At 44.4% G+C, this 14,195-nt stretch overlaps 1 protein-coding gene across 2 annotated transcripts; it reads right to left on the bottom strand.

Annotated features, from left to right (window-relative positions):
• Positions 1-1,422: 1,422 nt before the first annotated feature.
• CCSAP (centriole, cilia and spindle associated protein) lies at positions 1,423-8,373 on the bottom strand. Of its 2 annotated transcripts, none has more exons than XM_033144266.1 (4): positions 8,023-8,373; positions 3,600-3,886; positions 1,673-1,886; positions 1,423-1,612 (listed from the first exon to the last, which is right to left on the bottom strand). In XM_033144266.1, exons 1-3 carry the CDS (start codon positions 8,348-8,350, stop codon positions 1,713-1,715), a joined length of 789 nt encoding a protein of 262 aa, XP_033000157.1. In that variant the 5' UTR covers positions 8,351-8,373; the 3' UTR covers positions 1,423-1,612; positions 1,673-1,712. The 2 variants fall into 2 exon arrangements, 1 of the variants encoding a protein (XP_033000157.1); XR_004426257.1 differs by lacking the exon at positions 1,423-1,612 and adding an exon at positions 3,034-3,165 and having other exon boundaries at positions 1,845-1,886.
• Positions 8,374-14,195: the final 5,822 nt, after the last annotated feature.

Below are 14,195 nucleotides of genomic sequence, written 5' to 3'. Positions count from 1 at the left end.
GCTGCATAAAACCACCCCTACAAGAATGGAGCCAACATCATTTGAAATACAGTCAAACCTCGGTTGTCAAATGTAATCCGTTCCGGCAGCCCGTTCGACTTCCAATACATTCGACAACCGAGGCACGGCTTCTGATTTGTTGCAAGAGCTGCTTGCACTCTAGCAGAAGCCGTGTCGGACGTTCGGCTTCCGAAAAATGTTCGAAAACTGGAACATTTACTTCCAGGTTTTCGGTGTTTGGGAGCCGAAACGTTAAAAAGGGGAGTCGTTCGAGAACTGAGGTTTGACTATATAAGGAGACTATTTTAAGCAGCTTATTAGCCGCCAGTTTGGTGTTTGACACACACAGAAAAATGGCTGGTAGTCTCACAATATGCGATACAAACTTTAAACTGTAACAGATTTGTTACATTCTCATAATTGCCAATGGCTTCATCCTCTGAATTACACAAATCAACTTTTTTTTGGGGGGGGATAAGGGGCATGTCATACACTTGAGAAGTATAGCAAAATTTGCCTGAGTCCTGAACATGCCTATGGAATGTACACTAACTTGGTCTGGTAGGTTCAATTCAAGAGTTGAAATAGTCGTAACATTTCACTTATGCAGAAGCTCACCTAACAAAACTCTTTAGAAAGCATATTTAATCCACCCAAATAAAGCATTAAAAAATATCTACATCCCAGTTCACTGTCACCAAGTCCATGTTACTTACTGCAAAGTACTGATAACTAATAGTTAATGATTGTCTACACCTGCCATTTGGTACCACAGGCTCATGATAGCAAATTTAAAAAGCTAAAAACATATAAACACATCACATTACTAATCTATTGCACCAAAACCTCCAGTTCCAGATGGTCACAAAACCTAAAACTGGCATGTAAACCTGAATAAGTCACTATACATTTAACCAAAAGTTGGGGAGAGCTTTCAGAATTCTAAAAATGTAGCATTTCCAGTTATACAATCTTCTACACATCTGGCTGTAAGAGCCTGCACATCTGGCCTGCACAGCAAGATAGATAGATAACAGTCCCCTGTTTTTGTAGTCACTGGATTGAATCCACAAAGGGCAGAAAGTCTGCATTTGGCTCGCTAGGTCGCAAGTTGTACAGGTCTGATGAAAATCATAGCAACTTAACTAGAATCACATGAAAATACAATGGCACCTACAAATAATTTTTACAGACCTGATTTGTAAAGCCTTATGGCTCCCCTATAGGGAAAGGTTTGAGTTCTATGCAACATCAGGGCAAGAAATTTTCCATGGATTACGGCCCATATGTTTTAATGATTAAGGAGGGACTAAATATTTGTCAAAATAACCCTTCTGAGGTTTTTCATTTTAAAAAGTTCATTCTACAACATTCCATAGCTTTTCAGCTCAAGGTCAACAGAAAGATCTCTTAATATTCTTCTTTAAAAAAAAATCTGTAAAGAAGCTATACTGCTAAGCATAGTTCCCACCAGTATGGAATCAATTATTCCCTCTCCTGCAGGGATAAGTAGCCAAAATATAAACAAGTATATCAAACTGCTGGAAAAATCCTATTGTAAAAACCTTGCATAAGTAGTTTGGAATTCTTCACCCGCTGCTTTCGTACACTACTTGGCAGGGGGTTGGACTGGATGGCCCTTGTGGTCTCTTCCAACTCTATGATTCTATGATTTCTGAATTTAAAAAAGACAGGTCCAGGCAAATGTTGGATCACCGTGCTCGTGCTGAGTAACACCTCATGTATTCAGTCATCCAGGGGTTGTCTGGTGCAGCAGATTTTGTTCTCCAGGCTTGTTCTACTTCCGCTGAATGAATCCGCTTCTGAGACAGCTTCCTTTTTTCCACTTGCCTTCTGTTCTTCGCTCTCAGTGCAGACTCGTGGATCTAACAAGAGATATTTAAGTGTTAGATGATTCTTGGTGGCCAGCTAGATGCCTGTGAGAAACCTGCAAGCAGGATTTGAGCTAAAGAGCAGTCTTCCTTCCTGTAGTTTCAAGCAACTAGCATCCAGAATCCCAAAACTCTGTCTAGTTACCGTATTTGATATGCCAGTTATTCTCTTGCTACAGTTGTACCTTGGTTCTCGAATTTAATCTGTTCCAGGAGTTCGTTCGACTCCTGAAACAGTTTGAAAACCAAGGTATGGCCAGGTTTTGGCACCAGGCAAAAACCATTTAAATTCTGCCTCTTTTAACTAAATGAAGACTGATATTTACTGCTGCTTTTAAGGTTTATTGTGGCTTTCCATATGCTAACACTGTTCCGCTATTTACCATTTCTATTTTTAAACTATTTTGTTGTTCGATAGTATCTATTCTTGCTTTCATTTGTAAGCCACTTGGGAGAAGTTCATCAAACTGAAAAGTCAGGTGCACGCTAAGTAAAATAAAAACATGCTAATTAGCTGTACACATCCATAATTGAATCACCAACTTTTCAATGGTGAGTGAATACGCATGGCATTGGGTTAGAGTATGAAGCACAAATGAAATAAGCTCAGCTGCTAACCTGAGAGGCTGAAGGATTTAGCCATCCACTAACCTGTAGAGGTTTTACAAAGGCATGTTAGGCTGTGTACAGATATGATAGCCATTTTTTTCCCTATTCAGTAGCAAATGCTAGTATCTGTTGGGAATTTAGTAACTCACTCTTAATGACAAATGTCCATTTAAAACAAGCTTAGTTTTACTGATTTCAATGGACTAAGCTAAATTAAATCAAGATACGCAAATTTAACCAGTACGTGCTGTATTTTATATATATTTTATTTAATTTATTTATTTAATTTATTTATTTATTTATTTTATATATATTTTATTTATACACACACACACACACACATGAAAGCTCCCTTTGTTGTATTTCTTCCATATTGCTGTCAGAAGTACATTAATATGCTTTTTATGCTGAATCTAACATTTCACAGATCAGCAGCACTTTTGCAAGAACTTACAGCTTCCCAATGTCATTCAAGTACCAGGAGCATATCCATGATGGGTGTCATCAGTACTTTCAACCTTTTATGCCATACCTAAACTTGAGCTCACTCTGCCTTGGGACACTTGGTGCTAACTGCCTGCTGCTTTACAAAGATTATTCTCTCTCATATCCTGACAGGGGGTAGGCAACCGTTCCAGCATCGGGAATTCCTTCCACAGCAGCACTGAAACGGCAGCCAGAAACAAACAAACAAAAACTTTGCATTAAAATTAGAGTTAGCAAATATTGTTGCAATATAATCTGTGAACAAGGCGGAAGAAGATTCCGCTTCATAACTACAGCATAGGATGTCAGTGACAGTGTCGCAGCCCAGTCAAAAGTCTGCTGGTCTCTGTTGGCTGCCCAGAGCACAGGCACAGTAGCAGAAGGGCAGGAAGTTAAGACACATTAAAATGGGACAACATTAGCCCACTTAACTATAGCATATTAAATGTCGGTAGTTATCTTGCCCAGCATAGGATGACAAAGAACGAGGAAGCAGCAACATCCTAGTTCACTGTGGGCAGACAAACTTAGCTGACCTTGGAAGTGTGAAGGAAGGAGTTGGGCAGGAGGGCAAGGACTTAGACAAACAACCCATATTTCAAGTTGCCTTACTTCATTCACAGAAGCAGATGCACAGACATTGTGTGTTTTCTGGCTCCCAGTATCAGTCTGTTTTTCTCCCCAGCCATACAAGGCAAATGGGTGTTTCAACCCCTTTGCTGCATGTATCCTTTGAGGACTTTTCACCCGTCTTCTGTCGCCCCGGCTGCCCAAAGCACCACGACTTGAAGGCTGCCCTTGGGGGCAACTTGCTGACCCGCCAGCTCCTTTTGGGGCAGACTTTTTGCCTCCACTCTCAACTTCGGTTTTCTCCTCGGCTTTCTCTTGGTCTTCATCCTCTGGGAGAAAAGAAGGAGGGTTAGGTTTAGCCTGCCCACCTCCCAGGGCCGGCTCACCCGAGAGGCATGCTAAAGCAGCTGCCATGGGTGCCCCACCCACTGCCACTGGACTAGACAAATTAATGGAGACAAAGGCTATTCGTGTGTACCAGTCATGACAGCTAAGTTCTACCTCCACTGTTGGGAGGCAGAATGCCTATGCATGCTAGTTGCTGGGGAATACAAGCTGGGAGACCATTGAGGCACTTATTGGACACTGTGAGAGTAAGATGCTGGAACAGATGAGCCACTGGCCTAATCTAGCAGGGCTCATCTTATGCAAACCAATGCAGGCTGTTAGTGTACCATAACTCCTTTGATTTATCAGCGCTGTAGGTAAAACTTCCCTACAGGGAAGTTCGCATGGCACCTTCATTGTAAACCTTTAGGCGCCAGGCAAAAACATTCCTTTTTAACCAGGCCTTTGGTTGATCTGATTTACATTCTATGCCCTTTTAAAATGTGTTCTTTTGGGGAGGGGCTATGGGGTTGTTGTTTTTATTTTTATTATGTATTTTGTGGTTTTATATCTTGATTTTATTCTGTGAACCGCCATGAGAACCCCAGGTATAGGGTGCTTGGTGCACACAAGAGTCAGCAATGCAAAGTAGGAAAAACAGCCCTCCTTTACTAAGGTTTCCAATCAGACAGTTGATACAGCATCAGTGGACAGGCGTCAGTAATCAGAGCTGCATAGTATTACCAAAAGGTGCAATGCCTTCTCCTATACAAGAGGCAAGATCAAAGGTGGCTATGGAGCCTGTGTTGCTAAAAAGCACTACTCCCATCATGCACCAGCTTGGCTGGCACGCTGATGGCGTTTGTGGCTACATTACAGTTCTTGCACCTAGCATGTAATAGTCCATGCTCTTGTTAGTGCCTTATTTCTGGCTGGAGAATGAAAGCTTATGCAATTTTAAAGATGCAAGATGCCATAGCAACAACTTACATAAGCAGCCATGAATCCGTGTGAGAATCACTGACAAACAACTAAAGAGCTCTCTGCAAATGCTGAACACACTGTGCGTGCATACGCACACAGTGTTCTTGCTTGCCATTACTCATGCTTGTCAAGGCAGGATACCGATTTTCGTCATACAATGGGAAGTAACGGAGGAAAAGAGATGAAAAATAAAAATCAACCTTTCATAGAGGAAATGTCTTTGCTTCCAAGGTACCAGTGTGTCCAGTGTCTAGTGTACCAGTGTGACTAGGTTATCTAAGCTAGTGTCACATTTGTGACAATGCTTTTAAGTTCCAGATAAGTATTGTCCAGGAAGCACAGCACAGAGAAAACTCCATGCTGTCATTTGTATTAAGGTTTGTTTAGCTTAGCAAACCTGAAGTGCTATTGCAAATTTGTGCAGGGGTACTTGCATGGAGTTATCCTGCCAACCATCGCTGTATCTGCCGATAGTATATTCCACATATAAGTCATGCCCATTTGTTTCAATTTGCAGGTGGTATCTGCCCACATTTGATATCCTGAGCATTTGAAAATCCATTTTAAAAATTTGATCAGCAAGGTAACATTCCTAGACTCAACCAATGTCATAGGACACTTCACAAATTTTTGTTTTCAAAGGTTCACTGAAAAGGGGGGGAAAGACTGTGTGTGACATACCAAACTTCCGTTTGTGTATACATAAATTGTGCAGGTACAATCAAGCAGACTGCATGAGTTGCTGCTCCCCTGCTGTGAACGCACTTAATGGCCAATTTGAGTTTGCTGCTGTGTACTGTGTAAATTAAACATCTCCTAATTAAGTGTATTCTGAGAACTAGGGCACAGTCTATATAGAGAAGCACATTAATTTCCCTGGAGGACCCTGAATGTGGTTTGTGGTGGCTAGTAAGGAGGACAGAGTTGGAAGAGGCCAGCAAATTCACCTGCATATTCCTCCCTAGTAGCCTTACCAGCTTGGAAGCCCAGGAGTTTTGTCAGGAGTGGGCGAGAAACACTAGCAGGGCCTTATTGCCACCCTCTTTCTCTTTTGTGCTTTTTGTTTTAACCACTGTTGCTTCCATGGTCAAGTGGCACGAGTTTCTTGCTTTGGATCCTTGTGGGCAACAATTCATACCACTCAGGCCCAGGGGGGTAGCCAGGATTTATGTTGGGTGGGGGCAGAACCTCAATCAGTTACCGTAACTATTCTTACTGATTTACTTGATGGGGGGCAGCTGCCCCCCTGGCTACACCCATGCTCAGGGCAAGAGCCTGGATGAGATGGAAACTGTTCAAAATCTACAAAGTGACTCTGTTGGCACAGAGTGGAGCCTTCTTTGTATGAGAGATAGCAGGAAGCAAGTGGATTACCCCGGCATCTCCACCATAAATTAAAAATGGGGTGGGAATTGTTGGTTGTTTAATCTGTTTGAATGTCTTCTCTTTTTTTTACCTAGGCATTTGGTTAAATTGGAAAGTTTAATGTTTGTCATTGTGGTATTGTTGCTTACCTTCTGAAAGAATTGTTAATTTGTTGTTTGTTGGGCCTTTTTATATTAGTTTGTAATGGTTTTATTACTTTGATCCTTATTCTGGGATAGAAAATATTCAGTGATGAGCAGGCTATAAATACTGTAACTAAATAAATAAGCTACTATTATTTTCTGTAAAATCAGAAAAAAACAAAGGAATTTCAGAGTGTTTTTAAGGGTTATTCTATTCAGAATACTACTGAGTTGGGTGTATTCTCAGTACTGTGCTGGTAATTTCAGTTTGGGCCTTTGAAATGAGGTCATTCCAAAAAGCTTGTAAGAGATCAAGACACTTTGGGGATGAAATCAAAGCTGCATTCTCCAAAGCTTGTTCCACTGATGCAAACAGCAATACTCAAGAGCAAAGCAAAAAATAAATGTACTAGTGTGGAAGAAGTGTTGTGAGGGATGCAGATCTAACCCTTCACTCATAGTAAGATCATTAAGCTTTGTCTCACTTTTTTGGCTGGCAGTATGGCATCATCCATATGGCAAGTGTGCAGAACCTTTGGTCCTCCAGGTATTGCTGAACTACAACTCCCACCAACCCCAGCAAGCATAGTCAATGCCAGGGATGAAGGAGCTGTAGTTCAGGGACACCTGTCGGGCCAAAGGTTCCCCACACCTGCCTTATGGGGTAGCATAATTTCTGCACTGCTCTCTAGATACTCTTGTTGTTGGCATCCATCTGCTCTCTAGATCGATATTATTTATCATAAAGATGTGAATTTAAGTCACAAAGCAGGAGTCACACCATCCTTAGTAAGTCCAAGATGGGGAACCTGTGGCCCCATCCTGATACCGCTGTCCTACAACTCACACCATCCCTGTTCGTGCTGGTCCTCCATTGGCCCAGAAAGCCCCAGGCCCATCCCTGGTATAATTAGACAGGAGGCAGGCCCTGCACGAATAAATTTCAAAAGAAAGCCTTAATGCAAGTGGGCATGGCCTATTTTCCTGCTAGCAAAGCGCAAAGCTGGAGAGAAATAATCGTCCCTTTCCATTTGGGCAAAGATGGGTTTCCAAAATGCCGCTGTTACGTCAGCGGAGCCTCCGGTAGCGAGGGAAATGCCTGCCGAGGGCCAAAGCGCTTCCCGGCGGGGACGATCCAGCCGGAGATCTCTCGCCCCCGGAAGGACCGAGTATTGGGCAGCAACCACGTCCGTGCACCTCGATGGCGGCAGGGCAGCGCCGCCTTCGCCCGCTCCCCAACAGACGCGTAACGAGGAGCCGCTAAGCCACTCGGAGGCAAGAGGCCGAAGCGCCTGCACGGTCCCGGCACCCTCCATTTCCCGATGCGTGCGGAGGGGAGTGCGGCTTAAAGAGCCAAGCCGGACGCGGAGCCGGAGCCTCTCCCAGCTGTTAAGATTTATTTAAAACCCAGGAAAGCCGCTTTCTCCTCCGCGCACCCCCCCCCCCCCGCATTCATATCCAGCGGCAGCTCCATTGCAGAGCAGGGACATCCGGCCACTGCAACTCCCTCCCTCCTTCCCCAGAGACTCATCTCTGCAGCCGCGGCTCCCAGCGCCCCCCTCCGCCCGCCTTGCCGGAGACACCGAAAGAATCGCTCAAGGTCATTCCGGCAGACCGTCCACTTCCTCGGCGGTGGAGGAACATACCCGACCCACGCAAGGGCTCCTCGGGGCAGGATCTGTCAGCGTCCCCCGCCGCAGCCTCGCCCAGGCCAGATTCGCCAGGCGCCGCTCCTTCTTCTCCTTGCTGGCCACCCGGCGGGCTGGACGTGCCCGGGGGCGACGGGGAGCCGCCGCCGCTCTGGCTGCTTTCCTGCTCCCAACCATCCCAAAACCAGGGCCGGTGCGCCTGCTCCAAGAGGCGCCGGCTCAGGCGGTAGCGAAGCAGCTCCTGGTAGCAGGGGCCGCACGCCTCCCACTTGGGCTCCTTGAAGCGCTTCATGTACTCGCTCTTCACGCACCGCGACGGCACCATCGCGCCGCGCCGTCCGGCCGGGGGGGGCGAAAGTTCGCCCCTGCTCAAGCCGCGAATCGGCCGCCTGACCGATGGAGCCCCCGAGCTAGCGCCGCGCTCCTCCTCGCCCCACCCTCCCGCTGGAACGTTCAAACACAAACAGCGACGTTCCGCACCCGCCTCCGCGCGCTTCAGCCAATCGGCACGCGAGGAGGAGGGCGTCCTGTGGCTACGTCACGAGCGAGCCTTTGAGACGCGAGGAAAACATTCGAAGGAGGTCCCTCGGCGGCGAGCCCGAAGGGACGTTTTGAGCTTAACGGGTGGGAGGCTGGGGAGAAGCGCCAGGAAGCCTCGGGCTCCCGCTGTCCTCGTCCCTGGAAGCGGGAGTGGACTCGGGATTTTCTCAGAACCTGCCCGGTTGTTGGTTTTCGTCTCTGCAGTGGTGTTAGTCACCAGGTTTTAGTCACCCACCAACGCAGCTGCTGCTATAAAAAAGTACCCCAGATGGGCATCGCACGTGATCGCAGACGGTGCGGGCCACCTAACGCTTGCTCGCCTGTGCCTGACGCTTTGCTGGAGACTAGCTGTCGTTGAACCGGTCAATTTAACCAAATTCAGGGTTACGTTGCGCAGACCTTTGAAATCTAGCTTCTTGCGAGTTACAGAGCCTGAGAAAGTGTCGCTTTGAGGAGTTAAAGGGGGCACTCAATGTAGGTTCATTTAAGGAAGTCCGATCGGTGGGGAGATGAGCCTTTTCTGTGGTGACCCCCCAATGCTGCGCCCCTAAATAATTGCACCGCCTTGCCAAGATTATGGAAATTAAATCTTGTGCCCTTCGAATCTGTCTTCCTAGATTGCTTAAAACAAAGCAACACCCTGAGGCATGATCCAGCCAGAACTGAGCAAGTCTACAGTCGATTTTTCACATTTTAGTTAACAATTTGCATACCGCTTAATCACAGCCATCTCTCAGCAGTGTGCATGAAAGCAATAAAGAAGCACATATCCAGCTAAGATTTTAAAATACTTAATTTTGGTGGGATTGTGCTCCTCAATGTTCTCAAGGGTAACGTGAAACTATTATATCTTTTTAATGGGGGAGGACACTTTTGTGCTCAGGTGCCAAATTTAGGATTTTCATGGGCATTTGGTAGGCAACCCCTGCCAATGCAGCCGGAGAGTAAGAAGTGGCAGCGGCTTCCAACGAGATCTCACTAGATTTTTTGTTTCTTTTCTTTCTTTTTATTATGTTTGCACATTTTAGGTTCTAAATCAGGGTTGGCATACATACTGGACATACTGTATATGGAATACCACAGTCAGCATCAGTGTCCGGGTGGAAATCGGGAAATTGTCCTGGAAAATCGGGATGTATGGTAATCAAAAAAAGGCATATTTTCCCTTCAATTTTGACCAATAAGCTGAACAACCTTGGGCAAAATTTTAAAAAGTTCAACCCTAAATAAATCAATAACAAATTTTAAATTAAGAAAAAACAAATAAGAGCAAAGGAAAGGCAATAAAGGACAAATAGAGGCAAATGCAGTCCCACCTACTTAGATCTGGCTGCAATTGAGAATGAAGCTAGTGACCTATGACTAGCAACTAAATTGAATGAAATACACTAAAATACTAGCATTCAAGGTGAACTCCATCAACAACAAATGAACATAAACATAAATTTCATTTAGCTCAATTGGAGGGGGGTTATGTTCAGGGTTTTAAAAAAATAAACTTGGAGAATAACTAAAAATAAGTAACAACCAAAATAATTGTATTATTAGCCACCATCAGTATAAGGACAGACATTTGAAGAGATCAGGACTGGACACAACCATTCTTTCCTCTGGGGATACTGCAAAAGAGATGAATGGGAAATCATGTTTTGATGAAACATGACTTCTTTACCGATGGGAGGTAATGAAATCTTGTCACGTATTATTAGTGTATAGGCTCTCTGACTTTCTGTAGGCAAAAAGACCTCAGGAATTTTTTGTGTGGTGTTCAAGGACAGGTTTCCCAGACAGAAGTGCTTTCGGATCACCTCCATCTCCCAAGGCAAATAGAGTAGCTGTAGTCAAGTTCATTTCCAAATTTGCCCACTTGAGGTCTCCTTGAGACTTTAGTATTTATTTCCTTCCCATAATGACTTCTCCATTAAAGACAGTATAGCTGGCAAAACAACCGTGAGCTGGAGGTCTCTGTTTTCTCTCTCCGCAGTTTATGAACTGACTCACTTAGCCAAAGTCAACAGTTCATCAGTTACTCAAAACATTAACTGTGCCAAGATACTTCTGTGTGAATGGCATTATGAAGCAATTAGAAGATAATAAAAAACCATGCTTGCTGAAGCAGACATTTCAGTTGTTCCAGTTACAGGTGGGTAGCTGTGTTGGTCTGCCATAGTCGAAACAAAATAGAAAATTCTTTCCAGTAGCACCTTAGTTGTCTGTGAGCCTCCTGGATGTAATCAGTTTTGTTCATGATGACGACAGCTCCACCCTTGTCCGCCTCTTTAATTATAATGTCTGGGTTGTTCCTGAGATTATCTATGGCTCTCCTTTCAGCATGGTTTAGATTTTGTTGTAAGCGGTGGTGTTTTCTGGTCACATCCGTTTGGATTCTGCGGCGGAAGCAATTGATGTACAGATCTAGTGTGGTATTGCGTCCATCAGGAGGGGTCCATGTGGAGTCCCTTTTAGTGTAACATTTTTTCGGTGGTGGTTGGTGGTCAATGTTCTGTTCATTAATACCAAGAACAAACTCAGTTGGTCTCTAAGGTGCTACTGGAAAGAATTTTCTATTTTATTTCAGTTGTTCGTTTACCAAGGGGCGCACTGTGCCACCCAATTCATCTTAAGCATGGCTGGCCCAACTGTTAACGCAGAGTGAAGCAGCCACTTCAGCTGTCTTGAAAGGGCAGCAAACTATTTGTTATTTAATTTATTGCTGTTGTATTTTGACAGCCAGGGGCAGTGTGTGTGTGTGTGTGTGTGTGTGTGTGTGTGTGTGTGGAGGGAGAAGAGCTTTTCTGTCTCAGGTGCCAGAATACATAGGAACAGAGGAAGATGTCTTCTACTGAATCAGACCATTGGTCCATCTTGTTCAGTATTCTCTACACTGACTGGCAGTGACTCTCCAGGGTTGGAGGCAGGAGTCTCTCCCAGTGCTACCTGGACATGCCAGGGATTGAACCTGGGACCTTCTGCATGCAAGGTAGATGCTCTCCCACTGAGCTGTGGCCCTTCCCTGTCAATAATAACTTGACTGGCCTTGAGAGCTATGCAGCTGAAATTGGAGTGGGGGAGGTCTACAATTCTGGCTGTACTTTAGACAGTCAAATGGAGAATGTCCCTGGGGAACCTGTGGCCCTCCAAAGTAAAACCTTGTCAATGTTTCAATACCAGGAAAATATGTTTGGTTTCCCCAGGAAATTGTGTAGTATCAGTGATATTGTTAAATCTGGTACAGTGGTACCTTGGTTCTTGAACGGCTTAGTCATCAAACAAATCGGTTCCCGGACGCCACAAACTCAGAAGTGAGTGTTCCCGTTTGCGAATGTTGTTTGTTTGTTTGTTTTTAAAAATTGTTCCCTACAAATGGAAGATTGCAAAGTTCAGATCAGGCTTTCCCCCTGCTAGGCTGCTTTTGTTTCTGTTTTACAGCACCCCCACAGTCCACTCTGTTTTGAATCATGTGCAAAGTAACTGGAAGAATGATCATAGCCTCACGAAGAAGCAACAGCAAAAAGTGGAAGGCAAAGAGCTCTTAGAGACACCAGTTAAGGTCCGTTCCTTCCCCTCCCCAACTATGGCAGTTTGTTAGACCCATAGAGCCAAACACCCCACCTCCTAGGTGAAATCATTCTGCGGGAGAAAATAAGTGCAGAGATCGTATTTCTCAGAGTCACACATTTCTTGGAAGGCTCAGTTAGCCATGTTAAGATTATATATTTGCCTGTGCTACCTTGCAGTCATTACCCACACTGCCTGTTTGCAATCCTCCAGGATAAGAGATGACAACAGCTGGGCTGTGTGCAGCGTCGCGTGGGAGGGAGGGAGGCGTGCAAATTTATGTGTCAGTGTGATTTTGCCAGCCGTAGGCTGCGTCTCTGCCAGCGTCAGAAAGGGAAGGATGGTTGGCCTAAAATAGGTATTGCTGATCGACCCGTTTGAAATGTGTCCCAAGAGGGACAACAAATTGGCTTTATTGGGGCAATGGCGGGGTGTGTGTGTGTGTGTGGCATCCAAAGGATGTTTGGTACACCCAAGTTCAGTTTAAATACTATTAAACTTGCATGTTCAATTGATTTCAAAGGAAATATAATGTGCCACCTGTCTGAACCGGTTCTGTTCTAAGAACAGTCCTATGCACATCCTTGAGTTCCATCTGGATCATCTGCAGATGACCAACTGTTAGGCCCTGAAATTGTGTCCAATCCTTCTGGTGAATATTGTAGGGGGGCCCTCTGTATTTTACTCCATCTACTTTGGATATCTCTTCCACAAGCAGATGATTGGGGACAGAATGCTCAATGGGCATAGAATGCTGATGGTCTGTTGCAGGGTATGCAAAGGATTAAAAACTGGGAGGGAGGAGATAGAATGGAAGGGGGTGGAACCTTGAACAGAAGAGTTCAGCACTGCAAAACTTTGTTGCAGCTCCCACTTGTACTATGACAACTAGGAATAAAAGTGTTAGCGGGGTTCATAGTTTCTGTAGCAGTCCACTCTACATTACTGTTGTCCCTGAATTGCCCCTTGTCTCTGAATTTCCCCACTGAAATGGAGTTCAAACAATATGGAACATTTTCTCCCAGTCTATTGTTGTTTTATCATATTGCCCTTTTGATCAGTATCAAGAACAGCATATTTACTAAGGATCCTTCCAAATGAATATGTTTTGTGGGTTCAGTACTGCTTCTGTTTTCTCCAGCATCTATGGGACTTTATGGGCATCAAAATGCCAGTATACCGGTATATTTTTTTTCACCAGTTAATCAGGATTTGCCCAGTCTGTGGAAAAGCTGATATGTTTTTTAAAAAAAAAAAAAAAAAAAAAGGCTATTGCCAATGACCTGAATATGATATCTGAATGAAACTGTTTGCAGTCTTAGGCCTCTGTCTGAAAGCACCCTGTCTAACGTGAATGAACTCAATAAAAAGAAAGTATGGTTTCTAAATATAGCAACCATTTCTGTGTATTCTTTGCTCCGAAGGAAAGAGTAATCTCCTCTTTCATCTCGCCAAGTTAATTCCTGGAATGGATTATAAAAAGGCATGGAATACCTTGGTATAACAATAGCATGCAGCCTGCCAGTTGAGATTTTCCCTGCCTCTGGTGTAGATCTGCGTTTACGGATGCTTGAGATAGAAATTCCAGAGGTAAACATTTCATTCCCCTCCTAGGGCAACATTTAATGAGTAACAAAGACCTCTGTCCAGCTCAGAAGGTGACACTCAATCATAACAGGGTTTATAAACGGAATAAATGGATTTACATACTTTGTTTTGTTCACCCTTGTCCTGAGTTCCATAACAACATTCCATAAGGTAATACTTTGTAATTTCCTCAAATTATCTGGAATTTAGGGAACTTGATTGCCCTTCGACTTGTAACAGGGGACTTCTTTAAAAAACACACAATTTATACCCCATATTTCCTCAAAGGAGGCATACTTGCTTCTCTCACTATCCATTTTTTATCCTCACAACAACTGTTTGAGGTAGCTTAGGCTGAAAGACAGCAGTGACTACCCCAAAATCACCCAGTGAGCTCCATGGCCAAGTGCAGACCTGAAACCGAGTCTCCCAACCTAGTCCAATGACTACACCCAATTAGCATCACATCTAAGGCTGTGACATCC

This window comes from Lacerta agilis, chromosome 3 (assembly GCF_009819535.1).
Source record: "Lacerta agilis isolate rLacAgi1 chromosome 3, rLacAgi1.pri, whole genome shotgun sequence".
NCBI lineage: Eukaryota > Metazoa > Chordata > Lepidosauria > Squamata > Lacertidae > Lacerta > Lacerta agilis.
The sequence above is the reverse complement of the archived record's forward strand: the minus strand, read 5'-3'. Positions and strand labels throughout refer to the sequence as shown.

Coding starts and splice junctions, on each gene's coding strand:
- CCSAP (XM_033144266.1), bottom strand. CDS start 8,350: ATGGTGCCGTCGCGGTGCGTGAAGAGCGAGTACATGAAGCGCTTCAAG. Junction 3,887..8,022: donor GGAGCCCTTGCGTGGGTCGG/GTATGTTCCTCC, acceptor CTTTTCTCCCAG/AGGATGAAGACCAAGAGAAA. Junction 1,887..3,599: donor CATCTGCTTCTGTGAATGAA/GTAAGGCAACTT, acceptor ATCTCTTGTTAG/ATCCACGAGTCTGCACTGAG.